The sequence below is a fragment of the Haematobia irritans genome, chromosome 2 (genome assembly GCF_050003625.1).
Source record: "Haematobia irritans isolate KBUSLIRL chromosome 2, ASM5000362v1, whole genome shotgun sequence".
In the NCBI taxonomy this organism is placed as follows: domain Eukaryota; kingdom Metazoa; phylum Arthropoda; class Insecta; order Diptera; family Muscidae; genus Haematobia; species Haematobia irritans.
Window position 1 is genome coordinate 46,242,063 of NC_134398.1, and position 16,850 is coordinate 46,258,912.

Consider the following 16,850-nt stretch of genomic DNA (forward strand, 5'->3'; position numbering starts at 1 on the left):
ATGTGAACAGCCCGTAGCAAAAAAAGGGCTGGCTCCCGCTTAGACCATGTTGATTCATTGTGTTTCCTCATAGTTGTTCTTCTTCGTCCTCATCAATCATTTGAGTTTGCAGGCGAGTTCCAAAGAATGGTTTCCTAGGTCTTCCATCCCGAGGCCTTGATGAAGGCAAGTATTTCAGGCTGACTTAAACTATTCAGTCCATTGTGATACCACAGTGATGACATTCTCTCTTGTCATTGAGGGTTGCCCGATTCTATGTTTAACTCAATAACAAGGGACTTCCGTTTTACATCCTAGTTAGGTTAGGTTATGGAGGATGTGAACAGCCCGTAGCAAAAAAAGGGCTGGCTCCCGCTTAGACCATGTTGATTCATTGTGTTTCCTCATAGTTGTTCTTCTTCGTCCTCATCAATCATTTGAGTTTGCAGGCGAGTTCCAAAGAATGGTTTCCTAGGTCTTCCATCCCGAGGCCTTGATGAAGGCAAGTATATCCTTCACGATGCAGTTCCGTACATCCGCTATATCCTGAAAGAAAACGGAGCCCAGTATTTTGTTTCTTCTAAAGGATAATGCTGGACACTGGCACAGAAAATGGTAGGAATCTTCTGTTGCCTCTGGGTCCAGACACCATCTACAAATATCGCCAGTCATTAAGCCAATCCCTAGCATGTGTTTGCCAAGTGTGTTATTCGCTGTTATGATGCCAATCAATGCTTTCAGATCATCTCAGCGAGTCGCCATCAGAAAATCACAGTTCTTACGGCTCTTGTCGCCCCATATCAGTTTGGTTTGTTCGCAGGTCGCAGAGGAAGCCCAACGTTCCTTCCATAAATCATCGTATCTGACATTCATCTTGTAGGTATATAGAGATAGCGGGGGGAAGACATCTGTAACGATGTTGTTCGTCCTGCATGCGCCTTCTTTAGCCAACACATCCGCCTCCTCATTTCCCATTATTCCATAATTATGTGGACATAATTACCAGCACAGTGTGATATTATGCTGATCAGTGGGAGCTCTAAGCATTATGCGACAGCGGCTGACTACCTTTGACGTTATGTTCGGATTTCTTAAGGCCTTTATTGCTGCCTGACTGTCGATGAAGAAGTTGATATCGCTCCTAAATATCGCCCTCATCAACAGTATTTCCGCAGCTTTCGCAATGGCAAATACCTCCGCCTGAAAGATGCTGCATCCGTCATACATCTTGCATGAATCCCTGATACCCTACTCTTCGCAGTAGATCACTGTCAGTGCCCTCATTCATTTTCGAGCCATCCGTATAAATATTCAGGTTTTTTCCAGCCAAGTCCGAACGGCGTTCCACATTGCGGTGAAGCCACGTAGAGAAGCTTTGAAACAACCACCAGTATTACTGAGAGGGTATAATCTAACGCTGAACTACTTTTTGGTTTTTGGTCGAAACTGGTATTAAATCCACGACCGTATGTATACACATGCTAACCATTGTGACCACGGTGACTCCCAAAATTTAATAAAAGAAATTAAGTCTTTTTTTCTGACCTCCTTATATCTGTATGAATAAAAAATAAATATGGTATTCCTTATTACATCATCTCATAGAAGAAAAAATTAACTAATAGTAAAGAAGAAAATCATTGGCGCCAAATCATGACCATTTTAACCATACAGTAGTTCATTCTTATTATTTTTGGGAATCGTACGAAAATTTTCATTCAATTTTTTCATTTCAATTTTTGAGACATACTTAAAAAAAGTAAGATTCCATTAAGCTGTGGAAAATTTCGATAGAAGTAATAAAATTGAACTATAAGCAAATAATTTTTTTTTCAATAAAAATAAGTTAAATTTAGCGTTAGTTTAACTACGGAAATTTTTTCTGTGTTTAAAGCGAAAAAACTCTCCAGTTATTCTCTAAAGGTGAGTACTAAGTTCGAGTTTAGCCGCTAAAGTGAAAACTAAATCAGTAATGAAAGGCATCAAATTATACATCTTTGTTGCAAATTGTATTATAACTTGATGGGGAATAGCCCAAAGCAAATTTTCACAAAGTTTGTATTCCATAAAATGGATTATTAAAGAAAAGTAATCGTGAAAAAATGATGATTTTAGCGGCTAAACACAAACATAATACTAGAGGTGTACATGTGACACGAAATTGTCGTGACTCACGTGTGAATTTCGGAAAAACACACTCACGGAAATAATCCCGCTTACGAACATTAAATCCAACGAGTTGAAAATTATTCGTGGGTCACGGTGTTTTTCGTGAGTGTGCGTGAGCAAAATATTACTCACGTGCACAGCTCTACTTCATACCCACCTTTAAAGATTAAACTACCATCGCTATCACTGCAGAATTCTCATTATGAAATAATCGTGGAGGTAACTTAGTTAAAAATTGGTATGCAATTACTATTAAATGGAAATCGATTAGTGCTTCTCTTCAGCATCACCAATTGCTAAATTGTAAGCGTAGAATACCAGCGTAGAAAGCTTAACAACATTTTGCAAGCTTTCATTTTTTTTTTATATATATTCATAAATTAATTGTTTTAGTGGCAATCTTTTACCATAATAGTAAAGTAGTAAGTCCAATATTTATCTTTTTATTTTCTGCAATATTCAATCAGCTACAATAATATGCTAAAATTTATGATCTGGGTTCACAGTTCCCTGTATTTTCCATATAAACATATCCTGGATTACATATACATCTATGACGACTATAGCACATTCCATTTTCACAAGATCTAAAAGAAGAATAACAAAACAATAATGGAATAAAAAAATAATGAAATCTATAATGAAATAATGAAATCTATACTCACTGATAACAAGTTGAGTGACAAACTCCTTCTTTAAGAGTGTAACCAGGCTCACAGACACAAACACCATGAACATTACATTTTCCACCAGGTCCACAATCTGGCGAACATACTGCTCTGCAACCAGTTTCGGTAAGCATATAACCATTGATACAACTACAAACTTCAGGTTCTGTACAATTTAACAGAAGATTTGAACCACACCCTTTACTACAAATTGGACGACAAAATCGTCGTGTCTCATCTAGCTTATATCCCGGATCACATTTACAGGTTTCATCCAGATAACAACGTCCATTTAGGCAGCCCAAAGGACAACTGAAGACACAATCTCCATTATCATTACGAACGAAACCATCGAAGCATTCACATTCGTTGGGACCAACACAATGACCGTTGCGACAATCATCACAAACAGGAGTGCAAACATCACCATATAAGTTACGTTCCAAATTATATCCCGGACAACAGATCTTGATTTCGGTATGCCGTTGATTTTTCTGCAAAACTTTTATAATGGCATAGCTATCAACAATAATGGAATAAAAAAATAATGAAATCTATAATGAAATAATGAAATCTATACTCACTGATAACAAGTTGAGTGACAAACTCCTTCTTTAAGAGTGTAACCAGGCTCACAGACACAAACACCATGAACATTACATTTTCCACCAGGTCCACAATCTGGCGAACATACTGCTCTGCAACCAGTTTCGGTAAGCATATAACCATTGATACAACTACAAACTTCAGGTTCTGTACAATTTAACAGAAGATTTGAACCACACCCTTTACTACAAATTGGACGACAAAATCGTCGTGTCTCATCTAGCTTATATCCCGGATCACATTTACAGGTTTCATCCAGATAACAACGTCCATTTAGGCAGCCCAAAGGACAACTGAAGACACAATCTCCATTATCATTACGAACGAAACCATCGAAGCATTCACATTCGTTGGGACCAACACAATGACCGTTGCGACAATCATCACAAACAGGAGTGCAAACATCACCATATAAGTTACGTTCCAAATTATATCCCGGACAACAGATCTTGATTTCGGTATGCCGTTGATTTTTCTGCAAAACTTTTATAATGGCATAGCTATCGAGAGCGTCGTTTCTGTAAGAGATGAACAAAGAGAAAAAAGTCATTAAACACACATAGAAACTAAAGGTAGTAGGTGCGTTTTCCAGCAAAAAAAAAATAAGCTTTCGAAAAAGTAGGTTGGATTTCCAACTTGTGACCCAGAAACAACATTGGATAGCCTCCAATGAATGTTCCATGGGACGCAGTGGTCCATTACGGATTATTTGCATTGCTTTAAAAGTTGTGCCTAAGAAGACATTTACATGAAGAAATTATATAAAAACAAGTATATACGGCCGTAAGTTCGGCCAGGCCGAATCTTATGTACCCTCCACCATGGATTGCGTAGAAACTTCTACGAAAGACTGTCATTCACAATCGAATTACTTGGGTTGTGGTATCTTAAACCTTCTTAACATCTTTATCTAAATTGTGAGTTAGTCCATACGTGGTATATATTAGACAAAAAGTTGTGAATAGTGAAGTCTACAAATAATTACGAATCGATATGGACTTTTTGCACGGTACGTAGAGAGCCAGAATTGAAATATGAGGGTCGCTTATATGGGGGCTATATACAATTATGAACTTGATATGGACCAATTTTTGTGTGATTGGGGATCGATGTATCTGAGGGCTATATATAACTATAGACCGATATGGACCTAGTTAGGCATGGTTGTTAACGGCCATATACTAGCACAATGTACCAAATTTCAACTCACTCGGATGAAATTTGCTCCCCCAAAGAGGCTCCAAAACCAAATCTCGGGATCGGTTTATATGGGGGCTATATATGATTATGGACTGATATGGACAACTTTTGGCATGGTTTTTAAATATCATATACTACCACCACGTACCAAATTTCAACCAGATCGGATGAATTTTGCTTCTCCAAAAGGCACCGGAGGTCAAATCTGGGGATCGGTTTATATGAGGGCTATATATAATTATGGACTGATATGAACCATTTCCTGCATTGTTGTTGGATACCATATACTAACATCACGTACCAAATTTCAACCGAATGGGAAGAATTTTGCTCTTCCAAGGGGCTCCGGAGGTCCAATCTGGGGATCGGATTATATGGTGCCTATATATAATTATGGACCGATGTGGACCAATTTTTGCATGGTTGTTAGGGACAATATACTAACACCATGTACCAAATTTCAGCCGCATCGGATGAAATTTGCTTCTCTTGGAGGCTCCTCAAGCGAAATCGGGGGAGCGGTTTATATGGGGGCTATATATAAATATGGGACCGATGTGCATGGTTGTTAGAGACCATATACTAACACCATGTATGAAATTTCAGCCGGATCGTATGAAATTTGCTTCTCTTAGAGGCCTCGCAAGCCAAATTTGGGGGTGCGTTTATATGGGGGCTATACGTAAAAGTGGACCGATATGGCCCATTTAAAATACCATCCGACCTACATCAATAACAACTACTTGTGCCAAGATTTAAGTCGATAGCTTGTTTCGTTCGGAAGTTAGCCTGATTTCAACAGACGGACGTACCGACGGACGGACGGACATGCTCAGATCGACTCAGAATTTCACCACGACCCAGAATATATATACTTTTTGGGGTTTTAGAGCAATATTTCGATGTGTTACAAACGGAATGACAAAGGTAATATACCCCCCATCCTATGGTGGAGGGTATAACAAGAAAGTAAAGTAGAAAGTCGAGCGGGGCCGACTATAGCCGTCTTACTGAATAAGTATACAGTGTTTGTGGGGTATCAATGGTATAGGTTTGAGAGATAAACCGCATTTCCATATTTAAGAACATTAAGGGGTACATGGTTATGGGAGTTTTAACTCAATCTGAACAGAAATGGCTGATATGGGGAGCTATAGTTGATTCTGAACCTACAGAGTTAGTATGCCACTAATATTGAGTCCATTATTAAAAAAGAGAAAATCGCTAAATTAGTATGGGTAATAAATCAAAATTTATGAAACTTGGGAAATATATTTATGTAAGAGCTACATGTAAGTCTAACTACGATCGGCTAATACTTCAATATTAGAAATTTGAGTAACATTTTTTAATAAATAAGAGTCTTATGGCCAACTTTGGGAAAATCCAACTTTAGGGAAATTTTTGAAAATTGGGTGCTACATATAATGGGAGATATATCTAAATCTGAAATGATTTGGATGATATTTTGCACATGTAGAAGATTAGAGTAAGCCAAATTTGAGTAAGATCGGTTGATAAATAAGGGTTTTATGGCCAAATTGGGGAAATCGGGCGATGCATGTATATGGGAGATTTTTTGCACATATAGTAAAACTATATAAAATTAGACTTGGCCAATTTTGAGTAAGATTGGTTGATAAATAAGGGACTTATGGCCAAATTTGTGAAAATCGAGCGATACATGTATATGGGAGCTATATCTTAATCTGAACCGATTTCGATGAAATTTTGCACACTTTAAAGGTTGTGAATTAGATTGCGTCTGCAAAATTTAACGCCGATCGGTTGGAAAAGAAGCGCAATATGAACCCATTAATCAAAATCGGGTGATACATACATATGGAAGCTACATCTAAATGTTATCTGATTTTTTCTGAATTCAATAGAGTTCGACCTTCTGCCAAAACATGTACCAAATTTCATCAACATTTGTTAATAATTACGACCGGGATGCTGCGAACAACAATTACATTGTCAGACGGACGGACACGAAGGTCGACTCAGGAGGTGATTCCTAGTCCATCGGTACATATTATGGGGTCTAAAATCAATATTTTAGGTAGGCACATTTTTTGGCAGATTAAATTTATTATTCTCTAGAAAATGATTTCTAGAAAATGATTTAACAATAAAACTTACGGAACTTTTATTGTATATGTATGAGTTTTATTCCCGATTTCCGAATTACACTCATCCATGCCACTTGAATCTCCTCGCCTGTGATTCACTGTCATCGCAGAATTTTGGCCACCATACATTTGTGCTTGTGATTGCTGCGTTGAATATCTGGAACGGCGTTGATCATATGCCTTGGCCTCTACCAAGAAGAAGACATAACAGAATTGTTGCAAGAACAGACTTGAAGTTACAACCACTAAGGTGTAGTTTATTATTTTTGTGGTTGGAAACATTTTAGTACACCGAAATCCGATCTATATTCCTTCCTCTTTCGTAGATTTTCAACTATTTATTATTTTGCACAACCGTTGAGAGGAAATTCAAAAAATTTTCAACCCTCTAATAGACTTCCGATCTGTATTTCAGTGTCATTGTCGACTGAGGACTGATAACGTTTTGTTTTCATTTAGTTTGAGATTTGTATTTGTTTTTGTTTGTTTTTTTTTTCGTCTAAAATTTGAGTGATTTCTGTGAGCGGAGCTTGATATTAACATTGCGGTGTGGCAGTTGAAGGTATGAGTGATTAAATGGATTCATGATCCAAGTTTTATAGAGCTTTTCAGACGTCTTATCAGAATGGAGAGAACTGACAGGGTGATTCAAAAAAAATTTTTTCAATTATGCCGAATATACAATTGAAAATGTGGCAACTCGTTGGCAACCACAAGTTATGGTGTTGCCAAGATGCACATAAAAGCACCAGTTGAGAGCATATAAATGATTTGCCACAATTAGATTGAGTAATTGAAGTTTTTGATAATTCTATATTTTAAAGCAGCATCCCATAATGCGAAATCCAGTCCAATATTGTATTTACAAAAAAAAAAAAAAAACAAGTATATACAGCAGTAAGTTCGGCCGGGCCGAATCTTAAATACCCACCACCATGAATCAAATATTAGGGTTACCTTTGAAATTTCAGGGGGGTTTGAGGACAAATCAATCAGAGCAGTTCATCCAGTACACTTCCAGAAGATAAATTTAAAGATTTTACCTATGAAGACTATATCAGATTCTCGATTTATAAGAACCATTTTTATTTGAGTTTTAGAGGAATCATTAACATCTCTTGAAGGTGTGCAAGAAACTTATAAAATAACGTCTTGATTTGAAATCTTAAATCTGTAGTTTTCACCCGAAAAGAAAAATGTGGAAATTTTACATTGAGTTTCAAGCAATTTTCATGATCAGTGCGCCTTCTATACCCTCAAGAAGTGAAATCGGTCTATATGGAGGCATTATCAAATGGACCGATAAAAACTTAATCCGATACACGTTTTTGTGAGCCTAAAATACCAGAATATTTACAACTTCAGGCAAATTGGATAAAAACTACGGCTTCTAGGAACCCAAGCAGTTAAATCGGGAGATCGGTCTATATGGGGGCTATACCAAAACATGGACCGATACTCACCATTTTTGGCACACCTCTTTATGGTCATAAAATACCTCTAGATTTAAAATTTCTGGCAAATTGGATAAAAACTACGATTTCTATAAGCCCAAGACCCAAATCGGGAGGTCGGTTTATATGGGGACCATACCAAAACATGGACCGATATTCACCATTTTTGGCACACCTATTTATGGTTCGAAAATACCTCCAGATTTCCAATTTCAGGCAAATTGGATAAAAACTACGATTTCTATAAAATCAAGACCGCAAATCGGGAAGTCGGTTTATATGGGGACCATACCAAAACATGGACGGATACTCACCATTTTTGGCACACCTCTTTATGGTTCTAAAATACCTCTAGATTTCGAATTTCAGGTAAATTTAATAAAAACTGCGGATTCTAGAAGCCCAAGAAGTAAAATCGGGACATCGGTCTATATGGGGGTTATACCAAAACATGACCCGATACTCACAATTTTTGGCACACCTATTTATGGTTCGAATATACCTCCAGATTTTCAATTTCAGGCAAATTGTATAAAAACTACGGTTTCTATACGCCCAAGAAGTAAAATCGGGAGATCGGTCTATATAGGGGCTATACCAAAACATGGACCGATACTCACCATTTTTGGCACACCTCTTTATTGTCATAACATACCTATAGATTTAAAATTTCAGCCAAATTGGATAAAAACTACGATTTCTATAAGCCCACGACGACATATCGGGAGGTCGGTTTATATGGGGACTGTATCAAAACCTGGACCTATATAGCCCATCTTCTAACATGACCTGCCTGCAGACAAAAGACGAGTTTGTGCAAAATTTCAGCACGATTACTTAATTATTGAAGACTGTAGCGTGATTACAACAGACAGACTGACGGACATGATTATATCGTCTGAGAATTTCTCCCTGATCAAAGAATATATATACTTTATATAGTCGGAAATCGATATTTCGATGTGTTACAAACGGAATGACAAACTTATTATACCTCCGTCACCATTCTATGGTGGTGGGTATAAAAATGAATAAATTTGTTGATATGAAATTGAAGACTGTAATTACCATTGTTATATTGCTCCGGTTTAGGTCAAATGTGCATCGATTCGTTCGATAACTTCATGTTATTTTAAAGCTAATTTCATAATGCCTTTCATACAAGCAAACAATTGAGATGGCCGATTTTCACAAGCCTCTATTTTGGAGGAAAAACAATCAGATGATAACCACCAGAACTAAATTAAAAGATCCCATATGTTTTTTCCTTATGGCTACGATCACAGAAGATTGAATATAAACTGGTCATAGCCATAAGGAAAAACATCTGTGGTATTTTAATTTAGTTTTGTAATTATTTTTTAATCGTTTTAAATATTTGTTTAATGTCGTGTTGTTCCTGTGCCGTTGCCTTTTACAATTGAAAAATATGAAAAAACACTAAATATTTCAATAAAAATTCATCTCAGAAGAAGTTGGAAATCACCAACGAAACGTCGGATATAAATATGAAATAAAGTCTTTTATTTGCATATTGAGAGACCTTGAAAGCCCGTTTAAGAACATACATACAAAATAACTTACTTTTATTGCAAAAAAAAATTATTTGATTGTAGTTAAATTTTATATTTTTTTCGAAATTTTCCACACTGTTAGAAGAATATGTTTTTATATGTTCCTATATAAACAAAATGTGTTTCGGGCACAATTTTTAAACACAATATATTTAAGTGCAAACATGTAATGTTCCTAAACTAACACTAAATGTTTGGGACACATATGTTTATATGTTAGAATATATTATGTTTGGCGCATGAATGTTTTATAAAAATAATGTGTGTGAATCTAAACATATAAATTTACAAATTTCGAGTAAACATATATATGTTGTGATATTTTATTCAGAGAGCGACAGGGAGAGAGAGTATAGAGAAAGAAATAGAGATGGAAACCGGGAGGGTTGACGAAAGATATCAACATAACACAGTGAGAGAATGAAAAGAGAGCAATTTCTGTGAAACCGCGTGTATGTTGTTTCGGAAAACTGTTTTATGATAAGTCCAAAAATTTGATATGCTTAAGTCTAAAAATTATTTAATTTAAATATTAGAATGAGTATTCGGAGTAAAGAGAATAGACATTCGGAACCAAGAGAATAGACATTTGAAAAAAAAAACAGCATGTGTTTTCGCCTTGAGAGCAGCATTTTATGTATGTGTGGACATGTGTTTTGTTTATCATTTTGGCATTATGAGCAAACTTTTTTATTGGTCCGTTAAAAGAAATCGGAACGTATGCTAACCACTGCTCCACATGGCCAACAAATGTATGTTTCTGTTAAATAATGTTATGTTTGCATGGGCTCGTGGGCGCTGCAAGCTATGTAAATGTAACTTATAACGATAATTGTCTATTGGTGACTATAACAGCTACGTAGCCCAGTGGCAGAGTGTTGGCTTACAAATAGCATGGTTCCTGGTTCGATTCTCCGTCCAGGCGAAAGGTAAAATTTAAAAAAATTATAAAATTGAATAATTTCTTCAACATTATTTGTATTACAGAAAAAGGTGCCGAGAACTAAAAATTTCGTGGAAGTGAAAATTGTGTGAGGGAATGAGCACAATCTTCTTGGGGAGAAAATTCTTACAAGCATATAATATTTTTGGGCTTAAAATGCTTCCAAACATATCATATGTTCACATAAAACAAATATAATAATGTTTCGGCAATATCCAATAATATATGTGGTTCCTGCAAAATATGTTTGGAACATACATTAGAGAAGCGAATTTTGTTGAGGGTGCAGAACTTAATGAAATCGTACTTTTTATACCCTCCACCATAGGATGGGGGTATATTAACTTTGTCATTCCGTTTGTAACACATCGAAATATTGCTCTAAGACCCCATAAAGTATATATATTCTGGGTCATGGTGATATTCTGAGTCGATCTGAGCATGTCCGTCCGTCCGTCCGTCCATCTGTTGAAATCACGCTAACTTCTGAACGAAAAAAGCTATCGACTTGAAACTTGGCACAGGTAGTTGTTATTGATGTAGGTCGGATGGTATTGCAAATGGGCCATATCAGTCTACTTTTACGTATAGCCCCCATATAAACGGACCCCCAAATTTGGCTTGCGATTGCTCTAAGAGAAGCAAATTTCATCCGATCCGGCTGAACTTTGGTACATTGTGTTAGTATATGGTCTCTAATAACCATGCAAAAATTGGTCCACATCGGTCCATAATTATATATAGCTCCCATATAAACCGATCCCCAGATTTGAACTCCGGAGCCACATGGACGAGAAAAATTCATCCGATCCGGTTGAAATTTGCAACGTGGTGTTAATATATGGCCGCTAATAACCATGCCGAAATTGGTCCATATCGGTCTATAGTTATATATAGCCGATCCCCAATCACACAAAAATTGGTCCATATCGGTTCATAATCATGCTTGCCACTCGAGCAAAAATAATCTAGCAAACATTTTATTTCTATAGAAAATTTTGTCGAAATTTTATTCCTATAGAAAATTTTGTCAAATTTTATTTCTATAGAAAATTTTGGCAAAATTTTATTTCTATAGAAAATGTTGTCAACATTTTAATTCTATAGAGAATGTTGTCAAAATTTTAAATCTTTTGAAAATTTTGTAAAAATTTTATTTCTATAGAAAATTTTGTCAAAATGTTATTTCTATAGAAAATTTTGTTAAAATCGTATTTCTATAGAAAATGTTGTCAAAGATTTATGTTGTCAAAATTTTATTCCTATAGAAAATTTTTCAAACTTAATTATATACGTATTTAATGGGCCATTTTAAGTTTAATATATACCACGTATGGACTACGTGGTATATATTACGGTATTAGGAAGTTTTAAGATACCTTGTCATCGGCAAAAGTTACCGCAACCCAAGTAATTCGATTGTGGATGACGGTCTTCAGTAGAAGTTTCTACGCAATCCATGGTGGAGGGTAGACAAGCTTCGGCCTGGCCGAACTTACGGCCGTATATACTTGTTATATCCTCTACCATAGAAGGGTATATAGTAACTTTGTCATTCCTTTTGTAACACATCGAAATATTGATCTGAGACCCCATGAAGTAGCGATGTCCGACCGCCTGTTGAAATCAAGGCAACTTCCGAACGAAACAAGCTATCGACTTGAAGCTTGGCACAAGTAGTTATTATTATTGATGTAGGTCAGGTATTGTAAATGGGCCATATAGGACCACTTTTACGTACACGGATGAAAAAGACTGTTTTTCATATGTTTGGCTATAAACATTATATGTTTGGAACACAAATTTTTAAACACAATATTTTTGAGTGCAAGCATATAATGTTCATAAACTAGCATAACATGTTTGGGACATATATGTTAATATGTTAGAACATATTATGTTTGGGACATAAAATGTCTGTAAATATAATATGCTTGGATGCAAACATATATTAATTTAGAAATAGCCTATAAACATATATGTGTTTAGTAGCTTGGAGCACTTTTGAACAGGGAGCGATATTGAATTAAGTTGGTGATTGTTGCTTGTTATTACAAAATTAACATTTTATTTTTCCTTGGGCAATTGATCAGCTACTTCTTTGATCCTTACAAACTGTGTGGTCCGCTGTTCGAATCCCCGTCCGGCAAAAGGTAAAATTAAAATAAAACAAGTATATACAGCAGTAAATTCGGCCGGGCCGAATTTTAAATACCCACCACCATGAATCACATATGATAGTTTACTTTGAAAACTCTTCGTCGTAGTGGGTTACTTGATAATATATAGAATTGTAGGGGGTTTGATGACAAATCTTCTCCCAAACGAGCCAGCTCCCGAAGACAAACTTTAAAGATTCTACCTATGAAGACCAGATAAGATTCTGGATTTATGAGAACCAATTTTGTTAGAGTTTTAGAGAAAATATAAACATATCGTGTATATGTTGAAATTACGCCTGGATTTAAAATCTTAAATCTGTAGATTTTTCCGCATTTATTTAAATACGATGAGTAGAATCTGGAACTTTTACTTTCAGTTTGAAGCAATTTTCATGATCAGTGCTTCTGCTATACCCTGAAAGAAATGTATTCTTTTTTGAGAAACGTAATTTTAGACAAGCAAAGTTTTCTTTTGACACAAATTTTAGAGACAATCGTTGAATAAACGAAAACACTTAATAAGAAAAAGAAATTTCGTTTGTCTAAAATTTTATTATAGATTACTAATTTCCAGCAAATCGGATAAAACCTACGGATTCTAGAAGCCCAAGAAATAAAGCCGGGAGATCGGTGTATATGGGGGCTATACCAAAACATGGACCGATAGGCACCATTTGCTACTCACATATTTGTGATCTTAAAATATCTCCAGATTTTCAATTTCAAACAAATCGGCCAGACTATATAGTCTCTAGACGTCCAAGAAGTAAAAATCGAGAGATCAGTCTATATGGGGGTTATACCAAAATATGGACCGATATACCTCAATTTCGGCACTCTTATTTGTAATCTAAAAATACCTCTAGATTTCGAATTTCAGGCAAATCATGTAATAAATACAGTTTATTATAGTTCAAGAATTCCAGGCAAAGCGGATGGTAAATATAGTTTCTAGAAGCCCAAGAAGCACAATCGGGAAACCAGTTTCTATGGGGGCTATATCAAAACATGGACCGATGCGGACCATTTTCGACACACCTCTTTATGGTCCCAAAATACCTTTAGATTTTCAATTTTATACAAATCGGATAGAAAATACTGTTTCTAGACGCGTAAGAAGCAAAATCGGGAGATCGGTCTATATGGGGGCTATACCAAAACATGGACCGATATGGACCATTATCAACACACCTCTTTATAGTCCCACAATACCTCTAGATTTCCAATTTCAGGCAAATCGGATGGTAAATATAGTTTCTAGACGCCCAAGAAGCAAAATCGGGAGATCGGTCTATATGGGGTCTATATCAAAACATGGACCGATACGAACGATTTTCGGCACACCTCCTTATGGTCCTAAAATACCTCTAGATTTTCAATTTCAGACAAATCGGATAGAAAATACTGTTTCTAGACGCCTAAGAAGCAAAATCGGGAGATCGGTCTATATGGGGGCTATACTAAAACATGGACCGATACGGACCATTTTCGACACACCTCTTTATGGTCCCAAAATACCTCTAGATTTCCAATTTCAGGCAAATCTGATAAAAACTACGGTTTTTATAGGCCCAAGACCCCAAATCGGGAGGTCGGTTTATATGGGGACTATATCAAAACTTGGACCGATATAGCCCATCTTCGAACTTGACCTGCCTGCAAACAAAAAACGAATCTGTGCCAAATTTCGGGACGATAGCGCCATTATTGAAGGCTGTAGCGTGATTACAACAGACAGACAGACAGACAGACAGACAGACGGACAGACGGACATGCTTATATCGTCTTAGAATTTCTCCCTGATCAAGAATATATATACTTTATATAGTCGGAAATCGATATTTCGATGTGTTACAAACGGAATGACAAACTTATTATACCCCCGTCACCATTTTATGGTGGTGGGTATAAAAACAAATCATAAAATTGAATAATTTCTTCTACAATGTTTGTATTACAGAAAAAGGTGCTAAGAACTAAAAAATTTCGTGGAAGTGAGAAAGATGTGGGGGAATATACAATTGGGCAGAAACAAAATTTTGAGCATTCAGGTCGAAAACTTATGTTGTTAGTACCTATATTACCTGTTTATTTTCATAATTCATTATGATTGTAAATATATAAATAAAATTTTGAGCACAATATTGTTTGGGAGATTTTTTTTAAGCATATAATATTTTTGGGTGCAAAATGCTTCCAAACATATTATATGGTCACATAATAACATATTGTTTTTTGGAAGACAACATTATTGAATTTGGATGCAAAAATACAAAATGTTTGGAACTTAGACTACCCAAACATATATTGTTTAGACCAATATGCTTTCAAACATATTATATATTGGAAGAGATCAAACATATAAATGTTTGGGCAATACCCAAAAATGTATATGCTTGAAGCAAAATATGTTTGGGAGTATATGTTACAGAAGCGATTTTTTGTGAGCGTGTATATACACCATATAAACCGATCCCCAGATTTGACTTGCGGAACCTCTTGGAGGCGCAAATTTTATCCGATCCGGTTGAAATGTGGTACGTAGTGTTAGCTAATGGCCTCTAACACCCATGCCAAAATTATATATAGCCCCGATATAAATCGATCCCCAGATTTGATGTCCGGAGGTACCTGGAGATGCAAATCTCATGCGATCCTGTTGCAATTGGTACGTGATGTTAATATATGACTTCCAACCACCATGCAAAAATTGGTCTATACCGGTCCATAATTACTAAGAGCCCCCATATAAACCGATCTCCCGATTTTACTTCTTGAACATCCTGGGTAAGCAAGTTTCATCTAATCCTGCCTTAATTTGGTACTAATCACGCAAACATTGGCCCATATCGGTGCATAATTATTAAGAGGCCCCAATTTCAATTCTGGCTCTGTAAATACCCCGGAAAAATTGTTTGGTAATAATTTATAGACTCCTCTGATTATACTGATCAAGAACTGAACTGGACTAACTTACCGACCGTTTAACTGACTTTTATCAATTATTTTTTAATTGAAAAAGTTTCAGCTACAATTAACTTTTTAATTGGAAATATTCTGGCGATATTTTTCTCGGTGTATCACAGTAACGTAAGAGAAACAAAAGATTTATTCATATTTAAATGGTAGAGGGCTCTTGTGGTAAATCAATAACACTATGCCCCTAAATTCCATCATGAATAATTTTAATTCTAAATGCAATAGATCAAAATACTTTTCTTAGCTTACAAACAATAAAATGAACTGTAATCTGGAAGAAATGTGTCAGCTGTCAGACGAGCCGTTTTGAAACGATAGCAACTAGAAATTGGTTGCAATATATACCAGACACCCTGTGTAACGTGGATGTATAAAAACCTCCGAACCCAGCTACAGGAGCTTGTATCGTGTGTAGCCAGGAGCATCCATCAAAGTCTTATCCGATCCTAGATTGATTCCATTTTATTCCCCATATTGTCAGATGGGTCCCTGTCTAGATATGAGAGAATTGCATTTCGCAGTTCCTGGAAGTACTTCGTCCTCTTTTACGACGTACAATGCTTCTATTCCGTACAACGAATGGACAAAAATAGAACGAGGCATCGTAGAAAAGCGAAGCTTTGAAGGAACTTGTTGATGGTCAAAACTAAGACAAATGTGAAGTTTGGTACCGATCGGGCCGGTCCCTCACGTGCCTTCCATACAAACGGATCAAAAATATCTGATTGCGTAGAGGGTTGAGAACACAAATAGCAAAATGTCCGTCTTTTGGGAACGGTTATCAATTGCTTTTTGAAATTTGGTATGATTAGAGCCGAGTTATTTACTAAATAGTCACCGAAATTTTGAGACCCTAGGTGGACCGGTACCTTACTGAGAGGCCTTTATATTTGGTCCCTTCGGCTATGGGAAAAGTCTATTAACTTTTTATTTTTTTATTTACAATTTTGACTGGTTTTGTTAAATGAATTTATTTTATATTTG

At 36.1% G+C, this 16,850-nt stretch overlaps 1 protein-coding gene across 1 annotated transcript; it reads right to left on the minus strand.

Moving 5' to 3' along the window:
- Positions 1-2,575: 2,575 nt before the first annotated feature.
- On the minus strand, positions 2,576-7,274 carry LOC142224166 (uncharacterized). Its single transcript, XM_075293952.1, has 4 exons — positions 6,765-7,274; positions 3,401-3,940; positions 2,814-3,335; positions 2,576-2,735 (listed from the first exon to the last, which is right to left on the minus strand). The coding sequence occupies exons 1-4, from the start codon at positions 7,034-7,036 to the stop codon at positions 2,636-2,638; spliced, it is 1,434 nt and encodes a 477-aa protein (XP_075150067.1). The 5' UTR covers positions 7,037-7,274; the 3' UTR covers positions 2,576-2,635.
- Positions 7,275-16,850: the final 9,576 nt, after the last annotated feature.

Excerpts from the sequence above, each read along its gene's own strand:
- LOC142224166 (XM_075293952.1), bottom strand. The coding sequence starts at position 7,036 with ATGTTTCCAACCACAAAAATAATAAACTACACCTTAGTGGTTGTAACT. Across the intron at positions 3,336-3,400 it reads TGTCACTCAACTTGTTATCA|CTATGCCATTATAAAAGTTT; the intron begins GTGAGTATAGAT and ends TATTGTTGATAG. Across the intron at positions 2,736-2,813 it reads TGTCACTCAACTTGTTATCA|ATCTTGTGAAAATGGAATGT; the intron begins GTGAGTATAGAT and ends TTCTTCTTTTAG.